This window comes from Mesoplodon bidens (genome assembly GCF_964165515.1).
Source record: "Mesoplodon bidens genome assembly, chromosome: 15".
NCBI classification, from domain to species: domain Eukaryota; kingdom Metazoa; phylum Chordata; class Mammalia; order Artiodactyla; family Ziphiidae; genus Mesoplodon; species Mesoplodon bidens.
This window is the reverse complement of record NC_138171.1, coordinates 26,310,985-26,336,034: the sequence shown is the minus strand read 5'-3', so window position 1 is coordinate 26,336,034 and position 25,050 is coordinate 26,310,985. Positions and strand designations below refer to the sequence as shown.

General features: G+C 49.9%; 1 protein-coding gene across 1 annotated transcript in view; it reads left to right on the top strand.

Moving 5' to 3' along the window:
• The first annotated feature begins 7,982 nt into the window (after nt 1–7,982).
• DNMT3B (DNA methyltransferase 3 beta) overlaps nt 7,983–25,050 on the top strand; it is a 37,000-nt gene continuing 19,932 nt past the window's right edge. Inside the window, exons 1-5 of the mRNA XM_081257388.1 lie at nt 7,983–8,091; nt 21,078–21,240; nt 22,167–22,228; nt 23,740–23,847; nt 24,760–24,885. Coding sequence (XP_081113514.1) covers nt 21,084–21,240; nt 22,167–22,228; nt 23,740–23,847; nt 24,760–24,885 — 453 coding nt within the window. The 5' untranslated portion in view covers nt 7,983–8,091; nt 21,078–21,083. The remainder of the gene's footprint in view (nt 8,092–21,077; nt 21,241–22,166; nt 22,229–23,739; nt 23,848–24,759; nt 24,886–25,050) is intronic.

Here is a 25,050-nt window from a genome sequence, read left to right as displayed (position 1 = left end):
GTTACCTCATTTCATGATCATCACAAAACTTGGAGGGGCCGTGGGGCACTCTCTAAAGAGTAAGGCATCGGATCTGTTTTTCTTTTAAAGATTTATTATTTATTTACTTATTTATTTATTTCATTTTTATTTTTGGCTGTGTCAGATCTTAGTTGGGGCTTGCAGGCTCTCTGGTCATGGCGCGTGAGCTTAGTTGCTCTGCGGCATGTGGGATCCTAGTTCCCCGACCAGGGATCGAACCCGTGTCCTTGCATTGTAAGGCGAACTCTTTACCACTGGACCACCAGGGAAGTCCCCCGATCTGTTTTAAGGCTCAGGATGGAGAAAGCCATCAGTGGTTTAGGCCTGGGCTCTCAGTCAAAAGCCACAAAGACCAATTACGGACAATTCTACGGGAGTTTCTTTTCACAAGGACCACTTTGAGGAGTGTGTTTCAGGGCAGCGGACAGTAGGGCTACGTTTCCTAAATCACATCTTATACCTTTTAAAAATGATCATCTTGGGTAATTCAGGGGAGGCAAGTTAGGAGTAATGTTATCATTGCTGCTACTACTACTAATGAATAACTTGAACATTCATTCATTTGATGTCTGGCGAAAGGGGATAAAATGTTATCTGGATCCAGAGACTTGCAGAATGAAGGGAGGGCTTTCTTTCTTTCTTTCTTTTAAAATTTTTATTGAAGTATAGTTGATTTACAATGTTGTATTAGTTTTAGTTGTACAGCAAAGTGAGTCAGTTATACATATATATATACCCACCCTTTTTTTTTGTTTGTTTAGATTCTTTTCCCATATAGGCCATTACAGAGTATTGAGTAGAGTTCCCTGTGCTACACAGTAGGTTCTTATTAAGTTATCTATTTTACATATAGTAGTTTGTATATGTCACTCCCAATCTCCCAATTTATCCCTCCCCTACCAAGGGAGGGCTTTCTTGCTTTCTGCTAGCTCCCACTGTACCAGACACCATGCAAAATTCTTCATTCATATATGATCACATTACTAACCTGCCTGCTGAAAACCTTCCAATGACTCCGCATGACCTGGCCCTGCTTTCTTCACCAGATTCCAGCCTCCTTTCCGCTGCTCCAGCCACATGGGCATCCCCTCAGTTCCTTGTGTGGACCGGGTTCCCTGTGCTTTAGGGCATTAGCAAGTGCTGGTCTCACTCCCCCAAACACTTTCCTCTCCTGTAGCCTCCTAACTGCTGTGTTCCCTCAGATTGCTGCTTGGCCACCACTTTCCCAGGGTGGTTTTCTCAGGCCCCGTCACTGAAAATCCTTCCTCTTATTATACCCTGTGCTTGTCTTCTTAGCATTTAACACAACTGTAATCTCATAATTTCTCATGAGATAAATTTAATTAATGTCTGTTTCTCTTACTCACTCTATTGTAAGCTCCAGGAGGACAGGACCAGGAAGGAGTCTGTTTTTGTTTTCTGTTTTATCCGCAGTCCTACTACAGGAGATTCAATAAATATCCACACCCCTCCTCCTCCAGTGCATCCCATTCAGTGAGGGTAACAAGGAAAGAATTTCTAAGCTGGCTTTGCAGGGGATGGAGAGGGTGGGCTGTCAGGACAAGGAGGCAGGGTATACCTCACTTCTTATCCCAACCCCCATCCCCACTCCAGGGCACTTCCTTTTTTTGGAGGAGGACTAGGAGGAAGAGAAGGGAGATGTCAGGAGCAAAGCCTCAGGATAGTTTTCCTGGCTCAGAAGATGGGGCGGATTCACCTTCCCAGGCAAAGGAAAGTCGTGGAGCTGTGCATTGAGCAAAGGGCTCTAGGACCTAAGGAGACTCAGGATCCAACCTCCTGCCCACCAGTGACTTGCTGTGTAACCTTGGGCAAGTTACTGCTTCTTTCTGAGCCTTATTTTCCTAAGGTCCTCCTACTCAGTAATAAGAATACTAACAATAGCTAATATTTAAGGAGCACTTACCAGGCACCGTGCTAAGCCTTTTATGGGGTAGCAAAGTGGTTAAGACCATAGCTTGGTATCTAATACGAGTTTGCAACACACTTCCTGGAAGTATGACTTTGGACAATCACTCTACCTGTGAACCTCAGTTTCCCCGTGTGTAAAATGCAGATACCACTCCTTCCTACTTCATAAGGCTGCTATGAAAGTCCACGTGTAATACGTGTAAAACCCCCAGCTCAGTGACTGGCACACGGTATTTTCTCGATACAATAGCTACTGTTAATGTGATTATTTATTTATTTATTTATTATTTTTTTGGCCACACCACGCGGCTTGTGGGATCTTAGTTCCCTTACCAGGGATTGAGTCCAGGCCCTTGGCGGTGAAAGCGTGGAGCCCTAACCACTGAACCGCTAGGGAACTCCCCCTAAGACGCTTATTTAATAAGACTTATTATAAAGAATAATACCCGGCCAGATGCTGTGCACTCATCTAGGCAGGTATATTTAAAGCAACTATTTCAATGGCCCATTTGGGGATTTAAGAAAGCAGAAAAGAATTCCTTCCATCGTCAACCGTGGCAGAAAGGAGTCTGGGTGTTCCTGTTGAAAATGAAAGGTGAGGAACCCACTTTGCAAATGAACGTGGCCTATAATGACACTGCAATTAAGACTGAGTACCTTACAATGGGGTTCTTTCACATACATGGGCTCTGCGAATCCCCGCGGTCACTCCGGGAAGTAGGCATCACTATTATTATTATTCCAATTAGAAGGGGAAGAAGACTGAGGCTCAAACTCCTTAGCATAGTACACGTGGAGTGGGGGGGCGGGTCACAGGTCGTGGGGGTCGAGCCAGGAGTCTAGACCCTGAGCTGCCACCAGCCGGCTGTGGCTCAGACAAACCGCCTCACCGTGCAGAGCCTCTGTCTCCTCGACTGTAAAATGGAGCTCATCATGCTAGACGCGGCTTGTGGAGGTGAAGTGGGCTGGCCTCAGCAGCTGGGAACCCAAGGGACAGGGCTATGTCCCTGAGAAGGCAGGGAGAATGCTCATCTCTGCACCAGCCATGAGCGTGGTGAAATAAGTACTCATTACCAATAACAATGTATTTTTTAAATTTAACAAGCACTTTTATGGTGGTTTCCATGTGCCAGGCACTGTTCAAAATGCCTCACGTGTATTTTTTCTTTTTAAAAAATTTTTTTGGCTGCATTGGGTCTTCATTGCCGTGCTCGGGCTTTCTTTAGTTGCGAGGAGGGGGGCTACTCTTATTTGTGGCGCGCGGGCTTCTCATTGCGGTGGCTTCTGTTGTTGCGGAGCACGGGCTCTAGGCGTGCGGGCTCAGTAGTTGGCCTCACGTGTATTAACTCATATAATTCTCACAACAACCCCACGACATGGTACTATTACTACCTTCCCTTTACAAGTGAAGAACTTGAGGTACAGAGAGGTGAAGTCACTTGCTCATAAAATACTGACCATATATGGAGAAGTTAACTGCTCATCAGGCACTTTTCAAGTGTTATTAAAAACCTGTAGCTGCTCTAAAAGCTGAAAAGATGATGGTATAATTCTATACAAATATAATATTTAATCACAACAAAGGTAAAAGTCCATCAGTGTGTTGATTTATTAGCATGAGGGCATCAAGGATGTATGTATGTATGTGTTTTTTCTTTTTAATGTTAATCTTTTTTGGGGGGAGATAATCTTTTTATCTGAGACAATCTCTCATTTATAGAGGAGTTGTAAGACTAGCACAAGGAACTCATGAATGTCTTTGTAACCAGATTCTCCATTTGCTTACATTTTTGCCCCATTTGCTTTCCATTCTCCCTCTCCCATATATATGCATATTATTGTTTCTGAGCCATAGAAGGGCAAGTTGGTGTCATTGTGCCCCTTTATGCCTCAATACTTCCGTGTGTCTTTCCTAAGAGCAAGGACATGCTCTTAGCTATGTTTTTTTTTTTTTTTTTTTTTTTTTTTGTTACGTGGGCCTCTCACTGTTGTGGCCTCTCCCCTTGCGGAGCACAGGCTCCGGACGCACAGGCTCAGCGGCCATGGCTCACGGGCCCAGCCGCTCCGCGGCATGTGGGATCTTCCCAGACCGGGGCACGAACCCGTGTCCCCTGCATCGGCAGGCGGACTCTCAACCACTGCGCCACCAGGGAAGCCCAGCTATGTTTTTTGATGACAAAGCAAATGTCCTTTAAGCACAGAATCTTTGTTGTTTCCTTCATAAATATTGATTTGCCATCACATCATAATGATTGTGATCTGTTACAATAAATTTTTAAGTGAGCACTGTTGCACCTGTATGCAACCAGAGGAAAATCTGCAATCTAGAAAAAAAGGTTTGTGTGTATGTAGTAACATCTCTCTCTATTTTTTTTTTTTTTTTTTTTTGCGGTACGCGGGCCTCTCACTGCTGTGGCCTCTCCCGTTGCGGAGCACAGGCTCCGGACGCGCAGACTCAGCGGCCATGGCTCGCGGGCCCAGCCGCTCCGCGGCATGTGGGATCTTCCCGGACCGGGGCACGAACCCACTCCCCCTGCATCGGCAGGCGGACTCTCAACCACTGCGCCACCAGGGAAGCCCTCTCTATATTTTTTAAATATCAAAAAGCAAAATCTTGGGGGTCTGGGAGAATAAAAAGCAAAATCTTTCTTCAAAATATTTCACTGGGGGCCAAAGCCTTGTCTGCCTAACTGGGTAATCCAGCATCAATGTGTTCATTTAAATGCATTCAATGGTCCCAGCAGCAATCCCCTGAAGTCTTCTCTCTCTGTGGCTGAGGAAAACTGAGGTTCGGAGAGACAAAGTGACTGATTTATCAGATTCACATGGTCTTAGAGGCTGGATTCAAATCACAGTATCTGATGAAAGGTCTCCCTCTTGGACCTGGGGTCAGTCCCTCTGAGAATGGATGCTGGGGGTGACGGTGTGGTGTGGGAGATGTATATGGCACACCCTACCACCCAGACAGTGTGAAGAGCAGTGGACAGAGAATTGGGGGGCCTGGGTGCCAACCCAGTCCATGCTGTGACTCCACATTCACACGGCCAAGGCAGACCCACTGTGCTCCCCTCCAAATCCACAGTCTGCAAGCCTTCCTCATTTAGGTAAATACACCACCCTTCGCGCTGGTGCTCAGGCTAAAACCCCAGGGGTCATCTTTGATATCACTCTTCCCTTTACCCACTGGAGCCAGCAATACCACTTGGCTCATCCTCTACAATCTATCCCAAATCCAGTCACTTATCTCCACCTCCTCTGCTCTCAGCCCCAGCCGTAGTCTTCCAGATCAGGCACCAGACTTCTCCCCATCCACCTCCCTACTCAGGTCTGTTTTAAACACCTGAGTCAGAACATGGCTCAAATGGTGACATCCCCACCATGACTTGCCAGGTCTCACAGGACACGGCCCCCCTGTTATTTTTTCCCTCCTTACTTCCTGTGCTCTGGCCACACTGGCCCCCTGGCTGTCCCTCCCACATGCCAGGCTGGATCCTGACCTGGGTCTTCCCCTGGCTATGTCTTTCCAGTCTCCATTTTACAATATCTTCTTCCCAGATTTATCCACACCTGACTTTCTCTGGTTTGTTTATTTGTGTTTCTTGCCTGACGCTCCCTAACCAGCGTGTAAGCTCTGAACCTTCCTGTCTGAATTCCTAGCCAGGTAGCTGCCACATAGCAGATGCTCAATCAAGGTCAGGCTGCATGGCTGACTCACTTTGCACAAGCCCTTCTCTTCTGTGGGCCTCAGTCCCCTCATCTGAAATGGGGCCCCCAATTCTCCTTGCCCTGGCTCCTCGTGGAGTGGCTGAGAGGCTCAAATGAGGTGGTAAATATGACCAAGGAACTTTGCAAACTATAAAGTCCTGTGCCATGGGGAACCATGCCATTTTCCCTTCACCTCCTTTCCAAACGACAGGACAGAAACCATTTGCTTATTCAGACCTTATATGCTTTTCTTCCTGGAGTTAGGTGGTCTGCTGTCCCTAGAAATGCCTGCCATGTCCCCCCAAACCCTACTCTTTGGCGTCTTAACTACACCTTCCAGGCATTCCTGGTGGTACACAGACATCCTTTGCCATGTGGCAGGTCTTAGCTTATGGATCAGAAAACAGAGACCGAGCAGCCCTCTCCACAGGCCCACAAACTTCATATAATTTCTTTCCTCTGAAGACTTACCACAGATGGTGGGCACAAGCCACAGGCCCTCTTGAGAGATCTTCTTCCTGCACTAACTGACTGGAACCCAATTTTGGATGTTTGTGCCAGAAGGTCAAGGAGTTCCTGCCACTCATTCACATGAGGCTTTCCTGGTTGCTGAGCCCATTTGACTTTCGTATCTCCTTAGCCTCTCTCTGGGTTCCTAGGTAGAACAAGATCCAGTAAGTTTAGAAACCTTTGCGGCTTCCAGAGAATTTACCACTTACTCATTTGCAAATACCTGGTAAGAGATGAAGGGAAAAAGCTGTGGTTTTCGGAGCCCAGGAGTCAGGAAACCCGTGTTCATTCATTCAACAAACTTGTATTGAACTCCTCCTTGTAGGCAGTAGAAACAGAGCTTGGAACAGGACAGACAGATGCGGTTTCTGCCCTCATGGAGTAGAGCTCACAGTGTGTGTGTGTGTGTGTGTGTGTGTGTGTGTGTGTGTGTGTGTAAAACAAGAATAAGAAAGATGTAAACAAGGAAATATGCAAAGCAATTACAAATGGCTATACGTGCTACAAAGCGAATGAAATAGGAGTGAAGGAGGGGAGACTGTTCAGGCCGGGTGGTCAGAAAAATCTCTCCAGAAGGTGACATTTTGGGAGAAAACTGAATGGTGCAGAGATCTGGGCAAAGAACATCCAGAAACATGCTTGATGTATTTGAGGAAGAGCAAGGAGGTGAGAAGATTAGATGAAGTGACGGAGGGGCGAGGCTAGGAGACGCCTGGGAAGGCAGGCTGGAGCCTGCTCACCTAGGGCCTTTGTGGGCCATCTTGTCATCATTCATTTGTTCTTTCATTCATTCAACATTTATTCAGCATCTAACTGTGTGCTGAGACACACTGAGACCTTGCCCTCACAGTCTCATACCTGGAGACACACAATAAGCAGGTAAACAAATAAATACTGTCAGCGTAAATACCAGCTATGAGAAATATCAGGAAGTGCTGTTTTCCAATAGTTCAATGCCCCTTGAAGGGCAGAGGCCGTCGAGACCTCTAACAGACTGGGGCTTCCCCTTCGGGTGATGCCAGCTGTACCCCAGAACCCAGCCAGGGACCCGACTGTCTTCGCTCCTCTGCTCTCCCTCCCCTCCCCTCAAGATGGCCGACAAAGGGCCAGCGGGGTAGGAGGGAGGGAGGAAGGACTAGTCCGAGGGTCCAGAGCGGGGTGACTGACCCGCGGGGACACCGCAGGGCCCAGGTGGCACTGCGGCTGGAGTGGGGGTAAAGGGGAGACCCGGCTGCTGTGTGACTCCGGTGGGGGCTCTTCCTTCTCTGGGCCACCGCATCCAGACCTGCGCGTCTGTGTCCGTGGTCGGAGTGGGGGGCGGGGAAGACGAGCCCTGGTAGGAGTCTCGAGGGTTGGGGGACGTCTGCGGGGTCGCCTTGAAAGCCTGTTATCCCGGTGGTGATTTAACCTGCCGGGGGGGCGGGAGGCGGCGCCTGTGGAGGAGGAACGGAGGGGTGGCTCCGGAGTGATTTCAAATTTCCCTCGTCCCCGCCCTCCGCCCCCCGCGCCCGAGGTCCGGCTCTGAGTGGCTGCGGCGGGGGCGCCCCCGGGCGGGGGCGGGGCGAGTTTCGGGCCGGGGTTACAAGGGGACTCGGCACCGCCCCCTCCCCACCCACTCCAGCTGCCCGGTCCTGCCCGCGCCGCTTCCTCGCAGCAGCCGCCCCCCCGGCCCGGCGGCCGCAGCCCGCGTGGACGCCCCGAGCGCCCCCCGACGGACGCCACCGGCCCACCGGCAGGCGGGCGAGCGGGCGGCCGCCGCGCCCGGCCGGCAGCGCGGGGGTTAAGTGGCCAAGTAAACGTAGCTCGGCGATCGGCGCCGGAGATTCGCTAGCCGAGCGCCCTGCGCGGCCGCCCGCCGGCCTCCCGCCAGCCTGTCCGGATCCGCGGCTCGACCGCGGAGCCGCGCCCGAGCCAGGCTCTCGGCAGGTGAGCGCCCCGTGGCCCCGGGGAGGCTCGCCAGCCCGAGGATTCCGTGGGCTGGTGGGGGAGGGCATAGCGGCGGGGTCCCGAGACTGCAGGGAGGGAATCCCGTTCCGGGACCTCCTGGGGAGGCGGCTCCCATCCGGCTGGAGACCAGGCATGCTTGGGGAGGAGAAGTCCATGATCCTACTTGGGGGAAACGGGCAAGGAGGATAAAATGGGCGGGGAGCATGTGTCTTACAGCGATACGAGTGGAAGGGATACTTGCTCTGTTCCCGAGACGCAGAGGAGCAAAGAGGTTCGTCCCCAGGGAGGGCGATGGGCGGCCTTCCTGGGGTCTAGAGCCGAGGGGAGGAGGTCTCCCACTGGAGAGAAGTGGAGTTAATGGGGAGGGGTATTCTTACCTGGCCTCGGCTTGAGAGGGAGCCTCCTTGGGGAGGGGAACGGAATAGAAGAGAGTTCGGCCAAGGAGGTGAGCGTCCGTTCTTTATGACTTGTACCTGGGGGTTCATCCGAGGGACTTTTTTTTTTTTTTTTTTCCTTTTCCGTCCCAGGGCTAGGAGAGAGCTTGTGGATGGGTGCGGGCGAACAGGTGGGCCGGGGTGTGCGCGCTTCTCGGGGGCGTGTGCCAGAGGGTCGGGCTCGCGGGGTCCTCCCTAGATGAGCTACGGAGAGCGAGGCGCTGCGGGGCTGCCGGGATGCCCTCGGGAGAGGCTGCCTTTTCCCTGTGCACACCTGGCCCGGGAGGCGCCGGTCCGGGGCGGCGCTTCCCTACTCCGGCCACGCTGCCTGCCCTCGGGGCTCACTTTCTGTTTTCCCCTCTTCCAGACTCAGTCTGGTCCCACTTCCCAAACTTGCAAACTGAGCCTGAAAACTTCAGCAGTACCTCCGTGCCCGTGTGATTGTTCGGCGAGGGAGGGTGGGTGTTGAGCCCCACTTCACAGGGCTAGTGGAAATTGGGAAAGAGCCGGCCGATTTAGCAAGTTAGCAACAGAGTTGCTCTTGGGCCTGGGTTTTCCCCGTTGGAGTCACGCACCTGTGGCAGGGAAGGGCTGCAGGAGTTCTGGGCCCAGCCCCAGGCCTGGACCTCCACTTGGCCTCCTTCCCCTTATCTGGGCTGAAAGAGGCTGGCTGGGCCATTGTGCTTCCCCATCCCTTCAAGCTGAGATGTGTATGAATTAAAGAGAATTAAGGACAAGACTATGATTTCTGACTTTCCGCCTCCTGATTTCTGGATGCTGTGAGTTTTGGTGAACTGGTGGTAACTGTCTTTGGGATCCCTGGTGGGGCCCTTGCTTCCAGGGCCCAGGACGCCGACCTGCCTCTGCCCTCCGCCACCAGGACTGCTGTGACTTCTTGCACCCCAGCCATTGGAATCCCCAGGTGCAGACTTAATTCTCCCAGCGTTGAGATGACGCTACCTCTTTTATAGGGCTGGCATACAGTAATCCCTCAATAAAGGCTTGCCACTCTTGGCATCATTATCTAGTGTGTGGTCTAAGCAGGCTGCCCTCTTTTAGGGGAATGCATAGGTCTTTGGCATGTGTTTAAATCTGTCCCTGTAAATCTGTTGCCCTGTGTTCCTTAGTTATTACATCTGTGAAATAGGAACAATCGTACTGATAACCCCAATTTGTGTAAGAACGAAACTAGTTTTTACGTGACTTAACCTCTCACCCTCAGTGTTTCCTCAGATGTCTGACAGAGGTAATAGCCCCTATCACATTAGGCTTGGGTTAGGACTCAATGCGATAGTGCTTGGCATAGCAGGTGGTGAATGTTGACATTGTAGTAATTAACCGCTAGCCCCTCTTTTTAGGGTGGCCATTAATGAGAATTGGGGATGAAGGGAGGCACCTCTGCTGGCCCCTCCTTTCCTGCCTTCCTCCACCAAGGTATTCCTCTGAGCTATGAAAGCTTTTCCAAATCATTGTCCTCAATTTGGGAGTTGGCAGGAAGGAGTGCCTTTGTTCCTTTTTGAAAGGAACATGTTTTTGTTTTATGGGTTGGGGCCATTTTTACACCCCCGCCCAAGCTTGGGGCCTACCTTGAAGGCGTGGAGCTAAGTGAGATCCTTTCCCTTTCCCCATTGGGGTGGAGAAGGCTGAGACAAAGGGCCCAGGGCTGGGGCTGGCTGCATCCCGCTCCTTAGAGCCATTGCAATACCTCCACCCCTTGCACTGTTGGCTAGGAGGGGAGGAGGGTATCTGGGAGCTGCAGGGGGCGAAAGGGAGGAGCAAGGGAGGTGGGGCTGGGAGAAGCTGCTTCCCCTCCTTCCTCTCCTCCAGCCACGTGGGGCCTGCAACCCAGAGGGGCCTGTCCGGGCTTTCTTACTGCAAGCTTCCTGATTGGGGGGTGGGGGGTGGTTTGGGGCAAGTTCTCCTTCCCAGAAAACTTCTTTGTCTCAGACCAGCTTTCCTGCCAGCTGTCCCACCTCCAGGCTCAGATACTTTGCAATTTCACCTGAGATGGTCCTCACTAAATCTGAAACTCCTCTTGGTGCAACAGCATGGCAAGTGCCTCCACCTCAGCCTTTGAGAGGTACAGGATCTCAGGTTAGGCCCACTCTTGGTGTTGAGTGAGTTTTAAAATCATGAATTTAGGGTGATTTTTCAGTTTCATGGTGGACCAGGGCTGGAGGATTACAGAATTCCTCGTGGTGTCGGCACCCTCTTTGTAAAGTGATGGGCTGATATTCTCACTGGGCCGAAAATTTGCAGCTGATGGAACTCGGAGATCCAGGTACTTCGGCAGCTTGGCGGTTAGTGCTTTTCAGAACTTTCATATCTGCCCGTATCCCAGGACAAGAGTTTGTCCTTCCAGAAGGGAACAAGCCCAGTCCAGGTGTTCAGATGTGTCTGGCTGTGGCTGGAGGGAAGTGGCCTGGTAAACGCAGAGGGAGCCCACACATGGGGCTGCTGTGCTGGATTACCTTTCTGTGAAGTGGGTACAAGTACATACACACCCAGTAGAGTTGGTAGGAGGATGAAATGGAATCCAGGGGCCTTTTAGCTTAGGAAGCCTTAGGGTGCTCTTTCACAAAATGAGTTGGGTGGGGGTCCTAAGTGTTGTAAAAAGCCTGTTATGCTCTAGGTCATGTTAGTCATTGGAGTCAGTACACTCAAGGGGCCTGGGCTTTGGAATCAAATCTGGATTGGTATTCCTGTTCACTCAGTTTATAAGCTGGTGGTGAGCCTCAGTTGCTCCATCTGTAAAATAGGGCTGCGTTGTTGGCCAGTTCCAGGGGATGTTGAAGTCAGTTGAGACGCTATAGATTAAAAAGTGCACATAGTGAGGATTCAATAAATGTCGCATTATGTGGTAAATACTGAAATATTAGCAAGTGGTCATTATTTACGTCTTGAGAGAAACAATCCTGGTTAGCATTCCTGAGATTTTCCTCAGGGAATAAGCAAAAAGTGAGGAGGACCTGTTATGTGTAGGGAATTGGAATATTTCAAAAAATGACTTTTATTGTGTTAGATACAAATGAAAATCAAGTTTACCATCTTCAGATGCCAAGAAAAAAACGGGTCATGGCCTATAATCTCACAGTCCCAACGTAATGAATGTTTTGCTTTCACTGGGGGAGTGGGTCCCCTCAATTTCTTCTAGAAGTAGAGAAAAGCGTAGAGAGGACCAGCAGCCCTTCCTTAGTGAAGGGATGAGAAACGCAAAGAAAGTACAGAGCGGTGAGAAAAGGTGCTCAATTGGGGAAGGTGCCCGAGGGCACTGTGGTCACCTTTGGGGCCGGCTTCCCAAGCAGATGGAATTAGCTATTGAAAGATTGTGATGAGCAGGAAGTTAGAAGTGCATTTTCAGAAATGACTGATAATTGATGGGTGTGAGGGATCCCTGGGGAAATGTTCTTGACCAACAAATTTCCTTTTGGGGACAGGTTGATGCTGACCAGGTGTGTGGGAGGAGGAGATAACGGGAGGAGTGGGCCCAACATCTTTGGGGACTCCTCTCCCGAAGTTGAGGGAATAAATTTCCTTGAGCCATTACATCCCTTGTTTTTTTCTACTCTTTCTATAACTCTTATTTATCAGATGTGGTGCCTCCTGGCCTGGTAGAATTTTGGCCATTTGTCCTTAAGTTCTGCTTTCTGGTGTCCTCAGCTTTTATGTTTTGAAGGGTTCTTGTCCTACAAATTCCATTTGTAATGATGTCTTCATCTTGTTTTTTGGACACATCCCTTACCTCCTTGAGAATCTTCACTTAGCTTTTAGTGCCCCTTCCAATGTTTCTGAGTATGTCTCTTTGTTTGTTTGTTTTTACCATTTTCATTTCTCATATTTAAGTTTTGAAACTTATCTCCATATTTGAGAGAGACTGAAATTATCTGTGGGACTTAAACTGGAGGGTTTCTTTGTGGGACAGGGACTTGAACATGTCTTTGGGTCTCCCAAAATCTGAAGGAAGTTCTCTGATATATTGGTTTGTCTTATTCCCCGGAGCAGAGGAATCTTTAGTGCGCTGCCCAGAGAGATGTACAGGCCTGGCTGTGAGAAAAAGGTACCGGGGAGTTCTCAGTTTGGTGTTAATCTCTTCCCCCTGATCAGGTCTCCTGTGTTGCAACCCGGGTGGAGAATTGGTTGCCTACCTGTTTCTCTTCCATCCCTCCCTGCAGCCCCACCTTCTGAGGTTAACTGCACTTCCTAAGCAGCATTTATTTCCCGTTGCGTTTGCTTCCTGTAGCAAATGGTGGCATGCTGGGGCCAGAGCCAGGGCCTTCCACTGCACTTCAGCTCCTGGGGAAGGGATGATGCCTTCTTTGTCAGTGTTCCCATTCCTCAGCACAGTGCTGGGGCCCCTGACGTCCTGGCTCCATGAATGTGTGCTGTGCAACTTGAGTAAAGCAGCAAAAGCAGGCCTCCGTCGAGCCTGAGTGTCCTGTAGCTGCGGCACTGAAACCCAGATGGGACACCGCAGGTGAGCAGGAGACCTCACCTGGGACACGGTAAGAAATGCAGTGGTAGTCGAGATGCCTGAACAGGCAGGTGCTGTCCGCAGGGATTTTCCGGGTTGTTCTGGGTTATATGGGAGGCAGGATGATAGGATTTGGAAAATTCTGAGCAAATGTACATAGAGGTGTGGGTGAAATCTTGTCCTCTGTAGTGTAAGAGCAAAACAGGTTTTGGGGATGAGCCTACCTTGTTATCTCCACTGTCCCCTGGCCCTCCCTACCCCCCAATTCCTAACCTCAACCCCATGAGGGCAGGGACTGGCTGGCCCTTGCCTGCCTTTGATGCTCCTGCTGAATGAACATGGTTCCTGAAGCATAGCAGGAACTCTTATCTGAATGGATAAGAGTGGCCTTTTCCAGGGTCCTGATCTGTCCTAGGATGTTATGTGTGTTGGGCTGAAAGCGCAGTACAGAGTAACTGCTCAATATTAAATATTGTCACCCTTACCTAAGGCCACACAGCTAGCAGGGAGTGGAATCTGCATTGAAATGCTGTGAAATTTCTGAGCCCTTTGCCTCCTCCACCTGGCTTAGACCTACAGAACTGGCAGGATGCAGCTGGGTTAAGGTGCTCTGGAGTTACCTGTCTGCTGACTGCTTTGTCTGCAGGCCTGATTCACCACTGCGTTGAGGTGGGCAGGCCCAAACCCCTACCAGGTAACTGTGGCTAGTTTTTCAAAAAGCCGTTTATGTGAGATATCATGGGCTTTTATAAAAAAGCCAATTTAGTATGCAATTCCATTTTAACCTCATATAGTTACAACTTTTTGTCTTGTGAAAAAAGAACTTTTTTTTTTTTTTGACCTCGCTGTGTGGCTTGCAGGATCTTAGTTCCCCGACCAGGGATTGAACCCCGGGCCCCCACAGTGAAAGCCCCGAGTCCTAACCACTGGACCACCAGGGAATTCCCGTGATGGGAACTTTTAAGATCTACCCTCAACAACTTTCAAAGATACAACACAATTTTGTTAACTACAGCCACCGTGCTGTATGTTACATCCCATAGTAACATGCATAGGGACTTAGTTACATACGTAGTAACATACATAGGGACATAACATAGGGACTTAGTTATAACTGGAAGTTCATACCTTTTCATCACTTTCCCCATTCCCTCATACATTGTAGCTAGTTTTTCTTTTTGTCTTTTAAAAGAATAAGTAATGCTCAAGGACTAATTTTCTGATTAATCTGTAAGTCCTCTCAAGGAAACAACTAGGAATGATGTCTAATGTACAGTGCTAAGCTCCCTAGAAAAGAAATCTAAGGACCAGAAGAGGGAACTAGAGACAAGAAAACCCAAACTGGGGCTTCCCTGGTGGCGCAGTGGTTGAGAGTCCGCCTGCCGATGCAGGGGACACGGGTTCTTGCCCTGGTCTGGGAGGATCCCACATGCTGCGGAGCAGCTGGGCCCCTGAGCCATGACCGCTGAGCCTGCGCATCCGGAGCCTGTGCTCCACAACGGGAGAGGCCACAACAGTGAGAGGCCCACATACAGCAAAAAAAAAAAAAAAAAAAGATAAAAAAAAGAAAACCCAAACTAAGGGATGTTCAAGACCTTTAAGGAGAAAATCAGTGAAATTTCTCAATAAGGTTGGCAGGCTTGTCCTAGCAGGTATGAGCATTTATTATAAAGCTACCACAATTAAAAGAACTTGCAAGGGGTAAATATCAAAAAGAGGAGTGAACCCAGAGAGATCCCATTTATATACAGGAACTTTATAAAAGAGGTGGAGTTGGGACATACTAGTTATTATATGTGTCTGGCTTTCCTTGTAGGGAAAATTGAGATCCCTACCTCAAACCATATACAAATAACTTCAGGTTAACTAAACTTGAACATTTTCAAAGGAAGAAATGTTTCTTGGACAGTGACATTTTAAAGTTGACTTTCTGATTGTGAAAGTAACATGGGGATACGGTTGTCCATTCCCCCACAAGCTACCTTCCTGAGATACCTAACTTTTTACAGTTAGAGGAAAAATGCTGGAGGAACTTTGCTTAATGCACATAGTAATGAATTAACAAATGGGATTGTATTGTTGAGCAGACTTTCACTTTACATGGCTTCATCTAGCAACAGTTGCCCCATTCTTTGCTTCTCAGTGGTCTCCCTGGTGTGGCTGCTTATAATTTAGTCAGTCTCCTATTGATCATTTGTTTGCAGCTTTTGCTACAGCAAAGAAAGGCAGTGCCAATCCTGCTCACAGGTTTTGGTGAGAGCTTTGCGCTGAGTCAATTCCTCGCAGTAGAATCCTGTGTAACGGGATGCAGACACTTGGCATGTGAGATCATACTGTCAGATTGCCATTTTCAAGGCTGAATCAATATCCCCATGGCATTGGTATGTAGATGGGCTGAGATTTAAGACTAGGCTGAAGCAACAGGTGCAGCCTGCTGTGAGGGGCAGAACTGAGGGGGTAGTTTTTCAGAATAGTGATCTCCTTTCTTCCCTTACCCCTTGGGAAGAGAGCAGAGGGTGCTTTGGCTCTGGTTTTGCCAAGGAGGACAAGGCCACAGGAGTGGGCATGGCAGCTCCCAGAATCCTCTGCGTCTCATCATGCCCCACCTGTCATTCTGGGTGACCTGTGGCTTCCCTGTCCACATCTGCACGTCCTTCCTAGGGCTTCCCAAATAACTTGTAGGGGAAGGGGGCTGTTTGCTTGCATTTTGTTTACATAGGGTAAAAAGTTTGACTCTAAACTCCAGTTTAAGTTGCCATATCATTTCAGATCTTTCTGTACGTTCCTAGGTTTTCCTGTGAATTATCTAAAAGGTAATGATATATGATTTTACCACAGTCCATTGACAAACATCCAGGTATTTGTTAGTAGTTTGCTATTAATGAGCAATGCTGCAAGGAACATCCTCATAGTCAACTTTTTTACTTATCCAATTTGACCCCTGCTGGGATCAATTCTTATGATGATTCTGATAAATATGCCAAGGACCAGCTATCACTGTACAATGACAGTGGTGCATGTAGCCATGACCCAGAGGCACTGAACAATTCTCCAGACTTCGGAATCATCGTGGATGAAGGGATGCTTCCCTTTGTGAGGCAGAACTGGGAAGTCTGGCAAGACAGCACACGAGAAAGCGTAATCTCCAGGTTTTAAGGTTTTGTCATCTACTTTGGGATCTGTAGCACCAACCACCTAGGAATTCGGTGGGGTCACTTCATTTCACAGACTATAAAACTGGGGCTTGAGGAAGACAGTGAGGACTTTTTCTTCCTGCTTTCCTGTGAATCTGATCTCTTATGGAATTTAGTGGAGATCCCTGATCAGGCAAAGGCACTGAACTGGGACCCTGTGCTCTGTGTGCAGCCAGGTGGGCAGCCTGTTTCTGGCCTCCTTGACTTGGTACTGTCCCTGCTGCCTGGCTGCCTCCCTCTCCACTCACCTGGGTGAGCTGTCCCTCCAGGGCTTACCTTTTATAACTGTGCTTACTTCATCGTTTGAAAATGTGTGTAAGATCTGACTTCTGGACTAAAGCCTCAATCTCCATCACTTAGTCACTCTGGAAGCCTCAGCAAGGAATCTGCTGATCTGTTTCCTCTGAGCTTGTTTACTCATCTGCAAAATGGAGATCATAAGAGTAGCTCTTTTTATGAGGTACATATTGACTGCTCCATCTCAGCTATTTTTGGGGAACAGCTAAGAAAGGCTTGAGTAGTTTAATAAGGGCAGGAGTCAGGAGTCAAGATATCCCTCCCACAGGCTGAGAAGGAATTTTTTAAACGGGGGAGGTGGGATTATCTTTCAACCTCTCCCTTTTTACTTCACCAAATCTCTAAGCCCTGGGTGGACTAACCATGGGCAGGGATGTCCAAGTGGCCTCCCCCCTTCCACCACTTTGCCATCATGCCCACCATCCGCCACTTCCTGCACTGTGAATTTAATTAATGCGTTAACATTTACAAGGTGCCAGGGAAATAGTTCTGCTGTTGGTGCCAGCCTGGAAGAAGTGAGTGACATCACTTCTCAGCTTTATAGCTGGGTTGGGGAGTCCCTGGGCCTCCTCCCTGAGTCTAATTAGGGGTGCCACCCACCCTTCTGTCTGCCACATTGCATTTGGACACGTCTGACCTGGTTCAGTCGGGACACAAGCACCCTGCACTAATGAGGCAGGGCCTTGCAGCGGGAGCCTTGCTAGCGAGCCCACCCAGCACTGCTGCCCACCCCCAAGTCACGTGCTGGACCCCAGCCTCTGGGAAAGGGTCAGAGTTCACCTGCATCACGAGGATGGACCACTACCGCCTGTGGAGGTGAACGCTCAGCTGGTGTATCATGTCCCTCAGCCATAGGGCTCCTGTAGCCCCTGGGATAGATGGTGCACTGTTCATAGTGTGTCTCGGGCACAGCAGTTACAGGCACGTGCCCAGGGCTGCCTGGGCACGAATTTGGTGCTGCCACTTTGCTGGGTGACTTAATTCATCTGAGCCTGTTGACAGCAGGTTGATGAGAGGACTTGCCTCAGGATGGGGTAGGGGTTAGAGGTTTGTACTGCCTTTAGCTTACAGTAGGGGCCTGGGAACTGATAGAACAGCCAAGAGGCAAGGCTGTCCTGAAGCTGGTATGTGAGCCCCTCTGAAAAATCCCTTAGGAAGGCGCCACCTCTGTCAGGGAGGTAATTCTGCCAGTTTATCCTCCAGCGCTGGAACCATCGGTCTAGATGAAGCAGCCGACTTGTGTTGGCCATGTTATCTGGGAAACGCCAATTTTGACCCGTTACAAGCCAAACGGCTTCATGAGGGAGATTTGTATCTACCATTACAAACCAATGCGGGGTGCTAATTTCTTCCTGTTGCCAAGAGCATGTAGTTCAAATTCGTGTGTTCTTATTTAATTTCCCTGGACTCTGAGCACCTTTAAACAAATCTCACCAGTCAAGTATGTATTATGTTGCCTGACCTCAGTTCGCCCATCTGTTATACAGGGGTAATAATAGGAACCTCACGTAAGGATTGCATGAATTAATACAGGTAAAGCACAAAAAGGTGCCTGGCATATAGTAGAAAACGCTGAAAAAAATGATCAGGTGAGAGGATTTGTATATCTACATGGAGAGGGCCAGATTATCACTTTTTGAAGCAGAGGCCTATGAGAGAACCCTTCCTGGCTTTTGAACTGTGGTTTTTGAAATCTGAGTATGTGATAGGGAGATGGGGAGGGCTTCCAGGCTGAGGACCAGCAGCAGCACACGCCTGGAGCTGGATCTCTTTGGCCTTGTGTATAACCTGGATGGGAGAGAAACCGAGCTGGGCATCTTTCAGTCATGCCGGTTCTGGACGCTGGTGTGTGTGGTAATGTCATTGCAAATCCAGGGTAATGAAAACTACAGGGAAGGGATTTTTAATTAAATCACATTGAATTATGCCACTAGAAGTAATTATTTTACATGCCCAGCTCACCCCAGGGCACCCAGGTAGCTGGTGACACAGCTGGTTGGTTTCCTTTCCTGAGTCTTCCTCCAGTGCCCATGGGTTTGGTTCTAGGGGCAGGATTTTTCCTGAATGTTGAGATCTGGCTTTGGGAAGGAGCTCTGCTCACTTGTCCATCCCTCTTGGCAGGCTGGTGGACAAGTTAGCACTGCTGAGGCCCTGGGGAAGCCTGAGGGTGGTTAGTCGTAGTTAATCATTGTCAGCTCCAGGCTGCAGGCCCCAAATGGGTCTGTCTAGGAGGGAGACTCCCATTGATCCAGTTGGGGGCTGTCTGAGGGAATCCTGGGTCCCAGATGAGAGGGAAGTCTTGTCCCTTGATTTCAGCCTCTGACCTGTTACCAGCTCCTCACTAGAAGCCCTGTCTGCCCCTCCCCCCTTCACAGAGCTCCCCTTGGACCCTCCTGGTAACTTGTACCCCATGGCCCAGCCTCCCACCCCCTGCCAGGCCACCCAAGTTATTTAGTTCACTGGTTTGGCCTGAGGCGAAACGCTGGAAATTAATCATTACTTTGAACCACACTCCAGCAGATTTCCTGGGATCCTGGCCACTTGGACTCACAGGAACTGGCCATAGGTCAGACAACCTGTTCTTCCGGGTCAGGGCTTAAGAGTGAAAGGGGCCGAGAAGTAGCTGGGTCAGGCGCTCCTCCTTTTCCCTGGGGCTGGTGAGAATCCTTAACATGTGTTGAGAGAAAACACCAGGAACTGTGAACCTGCATACATACCCTGGGCCACATGGGGTGGTTAAACTATATCAGTGTATATACATTTGTGACCCAGGCAGTGTTTCTTTTCTTTTTTTTTTTTTTTTTTTTGTTGGCGGCTCCGTGAGTGGCTTGCGGGATCTTAGTTCCCCCACCAGGGATCGAACCCAGGGTCCCGCAGTGAAAGCGCTGAGTCCTAACCACTGGACTGCCAGGGAATTCCCAAGGCAGTGTTTCTTTAACGTGCATATTGATCACCCAGGGATCCTGTGAAAATGTTGATCATGATTTAGTAGGTGGGTGAGATTCTGCAGTTCTAACCAGCTCCTGGGTGATTCCCTGGTCCCTGGTCCATATGGGGACTAGCAGAGGTCTAGTTGCCCCACACCCACACCTGGGGGATGGACCGGTGCAGAGGACAGAATTGAGAACCCACGTGACATCGCAAATCCGCAGTGGGGCACTGCAGGCCTCATCAGTGAGCCCCACAGCGCCCCCTGGTGGGTATGGTGCCAGCGTCACCACTGCAGCTTGCAGCCTAGACGATACATCTGGAAGGTACCCTGGAGGCTAGCTTGGTCATCAGGCACCATGTGGTGAGTCTCCAAGATGGGGAATAGGGGCTGGCAGTGATCAGCCCCCATAGGCAGCCATTTGCTGGGGAAACTTCCCAAGCAGGGTTCCAGGACAGGACAGTGTGGCACCAAATACTGGAGCTGTTTGGGGTAAACAAAGGAATGGGAGCCTGGGGGCCTCACCCTTCTGATTACGTGTGGTTTCTTAAAAAAATTTTATTTTATATTGGAGTATAGTTGATTAACAATGTTTCAGGTCTATTACATGTGATTTTTTGACTTTGGAGACTAATCAATCAGGTCTGTGTGTCAGTTTTCCTTTTCTATAAAATGGGCCCACAGTCACATTAGGAGGAATAAATGAGAGCAAGGTGCAGGTTCTTGAGGCCAACATGTCGCAGGCAGTGGGCCAGGTCGAAGGTCGCACAGCCCTCCAACGCATCCCTGAAGACCTGGCCCATCCCTGAAGACCTGGCCCGAGCTGGTCTTAGCTGAATAGCCTAGTGATGGTGCGGATACCAGGGTGGGCAGCAGTGGGGAGGCAAAGGCCCAGAGGTGGGGTGTGGCTGGAGCAGATGGGGAGCCATGCCCCTTGTTAAATGCCCCAGTCCTTCCCGCTGTGTCTCCTCCATCCCTTCCCTTCTTGGGAACTTGGGACTCTGAGCCCCAGCTGGTAAGGGAGGAGGAGAGTGAGCGACAGGCCAGCAGACCAATGGGCCCCTGAGGTTGGGGTGGGGCGGGGCTTGTGCTGCCATGGAGAGGAGAGAAGCTGTTCTGTGGGGGAGGAGGGGGCGGGTGGGAAGAGGACCTGGAGATTGAGGGGAAGGGAGAGAGCAAACAAAGGGGTCAGGAGGGAAAATAATGCACTGGCTTCCTGAGGCCCTGCAGAGGCTGGGCAGGGAGAGAGGGCCAGGGGCAGAGGGGACCAAGGCTGGCGGCAGGCAGGCCGGGGCAGGCAGGCCCTAGATGGCATTGTTTGAAGTGGCCGGCTAATTGCACAGAGCAGCCTGAGCCTCATACCACGGCCCAGCCCCCTCCTCTGTCCTGGGTGCTGGCTTCTGAGCCTTCAGGTCGAGTGGCCACATGGAACCAAGTCCCGATCCTCCGAGTTTGGTGAGGGGGGCAGGCTATGGGGGGCAGCCTGGGCGGGGTCCTTGGGCGGGAGTATCACCCTGAGGACAAGTCATGGGGCCTCTCTTGGCCTGAGGACCTGGAGCCGTTGGCGGGAGGTTTGGGGGCGTGCTGCCCCCTTGTGCCCTTGCTTCCCTGCTACCCTCCTCATTCTGGCCCTCGCGCAGGAAACAATGAAGGGAGACACCAGACAACTCAACGGAGAGGAGGACGCCAGCAGGAGGGACGACTCCATCCTCACCAACGGGGGCTGCAGTGACCAGTCTTCTGACTCCAAGGACGCACCCTCGCCCCCAATCCTGGAGGCTATCAGCACCCCGGAGATCAGAGGTGGCAGAGGTGGAAGAGGTGGCCTGGCCTGTGGGGAGGACGGGTGGGCAGGAACTGGGGACCACAGCTGGCACACGAGCCTCCGAGCAGGCTCAAGGCAGGTTGTGGGGCAAGAGCCTCATACCACGGCTCTGGGGAAGCTCTAGGGAAGGGAAGAGGATGGCGGCAGAGCCCCTGGCCTCCCTATTTTCCCGTCACCTCAGCTGGGACTCTGAGCAAGTGACCCCAAGGCGATGACCCTTGTTCTTTTCCAGACATGGGGGTGGTCGCGGCATAGATAGACGGAGGTTTTTCGCCCTTTTACAGGGGCACCCCTCTCCCCTAGCAGCTGGGCCTGTGATTTTTATGGGAAGAAATACACTCAGGCAGGGAGCATCTAAGGCTTGCTGCCAATCCCACCCTCTCCTCCCTTCCCCTCTGCTGCTCCCAGATCAGATCCCTTGGGGTCCTCCCCACTGAGATTTTCTGGCCCAGCTGGTTTGGAAACCCCTGTATTGTCCCATCCCGCTACTGAGAACTCAAATTGCGCTGTCCAGTAGCACTTTCCAGAGGGTGAAAGTGCTCTCTTTCTGCATTGTTCACTCCAACAGCCAGGAGCCACATGTGAGCACTTCATGTGGCTGCGATGGCAGGCGCTGGAATGCTCATTTAAGTGGAGTTAGTGACCACTGACTGGGGCAGCACAGTTCTGGAAGGAACGTGTCAGGAGTACCTTCAGTAGTGTTTCAGGTTCTATATTTCATGCAGGCCTTGGGTCCTGTTTCCTTACTAATACATTGAGGGGACTATGGGTCCCGAGGGGTTAGGAGTTAACCCCTGAAGATGCCAGTGGGTTTAGGGAGACCCCAGGCCACAACCCAGAGAAGAGACCAGGACAGGCTGGCGGCTGCCCCTTCCTCAGCAGACTTTGGTTCTTTCCTCCACAGGCCGCAGATCAAGCTCACGACTGTCTAAGAGGGAGGTCTCCAGCCTGCTAAGTTATACTCAGGTACCCGCTCCACTCTCACTTTTTGGGATTCAGGGGAATTCTCTTTGGTTTGCATCACATAGGGAACCTGAGGCCCACTTTAATTGGTACCCAGTAAATACTTGTTGAATGAGGAATTTGAACATTGCTAGGCACACAGAAGACTTCCAGCAGCCTCACTTAGGATGCCATTTGCTGCTGTTATTTGCCAAGTTTTTGAAATTATTTTTTTCTCAATCTGGATGATCAATTACATTGATAAATTTCTACTGTAGCAAGCTGTCCTTTTATTCCTGGAATGAGTCCAACTTGCTCATGGTATGTTTTAAATTGGATGTACTTTAGCATCTATTCATGAGTAAAATGAATGTATGATTTATTTCTTGTAATATATTTTGATTTATTTCTTTGATAGCAAGGTTGTGTGGCCATGTGACCTCAAGGATTTTTTTTTTCACATTGGAAAGAATTTGCCTGGCTTGTTTTAGTGGATTTTCAACAATCACTGAAATATCTTTTACCACTTGTTGCAATATCAGTGTTTCTGCTTGATTAGTTTTTTCCAAGTTATAGTTTTTCCATGTTTTTTTCACTCCTGACATTTACGCCTTCTGTTTTCCTATTAATCATATTAGTTTTATCAATTTGGTTACTTTTTCAAAGAACCAGTGTCTGGCATTGGGACAAAGTTATGGACAAAAGTTGTGGACCAATGAAAACCTACCCTCATACAGCTTCTCTTATCCTCCTGGAGGACAACAAGTGGGCACCCATATGATGAGGAATGTGTGGGGAACTGGGAAGGGACAGTGCTGGATCAGAGGCTCAGAACAGCTGTTTTAGTCTCTGAACACTTCCTCTGTGCCCTGCCTTGGGCAAGCGTGCATTATTTGATGCTCATTATAAGCCTGTTCTTCCCTTATAAGGGAAGAACCACTGTACCAATTTTAAAGAGAGGAACGGACTCACTCGAGGCCTTAGTTGGCAAGTGAAAGTCAAGTTCTTAACACTCCGGCAAGACCTCGAGCCACTCACCACTGCTCTGGTTCTCATGCTCAGTTTTTGTTGGGTTTGGTGTGCAACATGGGACTTGACACAGGATTGGCGCCATTTGACTTGACACAGGATTGGCGCCATTTCTTCTTGGTCACTGTAGCAAGAAGCATCTTCCTTGAGCCTGTGATTTCTCCCAGACACTGTTAATTGTGGAGATTAGGTCTCCCTAGGTCTCCCTGCTGCGCACAGTGAGCTAGTCTAACCATGGTGTGGGCACGGAAGGCTTCACGATGCACTTTGCATTGACACCATTTCTTTGGTTTTCTAATTCCACCAAGGTTTCTCTTGAATTCATGATCTTGAATTCATGATCATGTGGTAAGCCACTGCAAAATATTTTTTGAACAAATGAGGTTGAAAATCTTTTTAAGTCACTCAGACCAATATTATGATTGTTTTCTATATGATTGGCTCTTCATTTTAAAACTATTTTGGTTATATGACATCCGAAAATACATAATGTTTCATTTGTGAAGGATCTGACGGGCAATGGAGATGGCGAAGGGGAAGACGGAGATGGCTCCGATACTCCAGTGATGCCAAAACTCTTCCGTGAAACCAGGACTCGGCCAGAAAGCCCAGCTGTAAGTGCCAGCCCTAAGCCAAGGCACTTCAACCACACATCAGCCTGCATTAAAAACCTTGTCCAGGATCTCCCTGGGGGAACTTTGAACAAATGTTTTGAAATTGGAAAATGATAGCAAAGCTCATGAATTATCATTGTGAAGGTTTTCACATGGCAGTTCTCTACTTTTTTGGGAAGAACTCTAAGAAGTGCCCAAGGGTGATAGTTTGCAGGTGGATGATTCAACTGCCAGTTACCTTTGGGAGTCGCTTCTGTAGGTGGATTCTGTGACTTAAAATCTGGAAACGGGAAGGCAATTACTGCTCATGGTCACCCAGCCTGTTAGAAAGCAGGCTGACACTTGGTGACCATGGCAGGTGCAGTTGATAATCTCACCCATGTGATGTGTATCATCCCGTTTTTTTACAGATGACAGAAGACGCCGGTAGTTTACTCAAGGTTAAACATTAACTCTTGTGTGCAGGATTTGAACACAGGTCTGCAACACCCAAGTTCATGCCATTTTTGAGAAGGAAGCATAAGGGCTTCTCATCCGTCTTGATGATCCAGTACCTTCGGGAGGAATGCAACAATAGTAATAATGCTTTTGGAAAAGAAAAGTGTTTGGTTGAGAGTAAACTTGGATTTTATTTTTCAATTCAATTTGCAGGTGCCAGTTTCAGCTGTGCCAGGCAGAGTGGGACCTGCTGTAGATTGTCAGGCAGCCCTGCTGGCCACCCTGATCCCTTATCCCACAAACTGGGGAGTTCCTGGGTGGGAAGTGACCAGTCGAGAATCCCTTCCTGCTAGACCACCTTGTTCACTTCTGTTGGCCTGAGGCTGCCTCTCAAGCCCAGTCCTCTGGGCCCCCTGTCTAAGACCCCAGCCTCCATTCACCAAAGGCCTCGTGCTTATCCTCTCTTGCTTCCAGGTCCGAACCCGAAATAACAACAGTACCTCCAGCCGGGAGAGGCTCAGGCCCTCCCCACGTTCCACCCGAGGCCGGCAGGGCCGCAACCGCGTGGACGAGTCCCCCGTGGAATTCTCAGCTACCAGGGTTGGTTCCCCGGACGCTCAGACCCCTGCCCCCAGTCTCTAACTGGAAGATCTGCCCCTCTCACCACACCATGGAAAGTGGCCGCTGTTATAACCTGCTTCCTTTCTTCACACTTATCACCCTTTCAGGGTCTTACCTTTCCTTTCTCTCCCGGGTGCTGGGTAA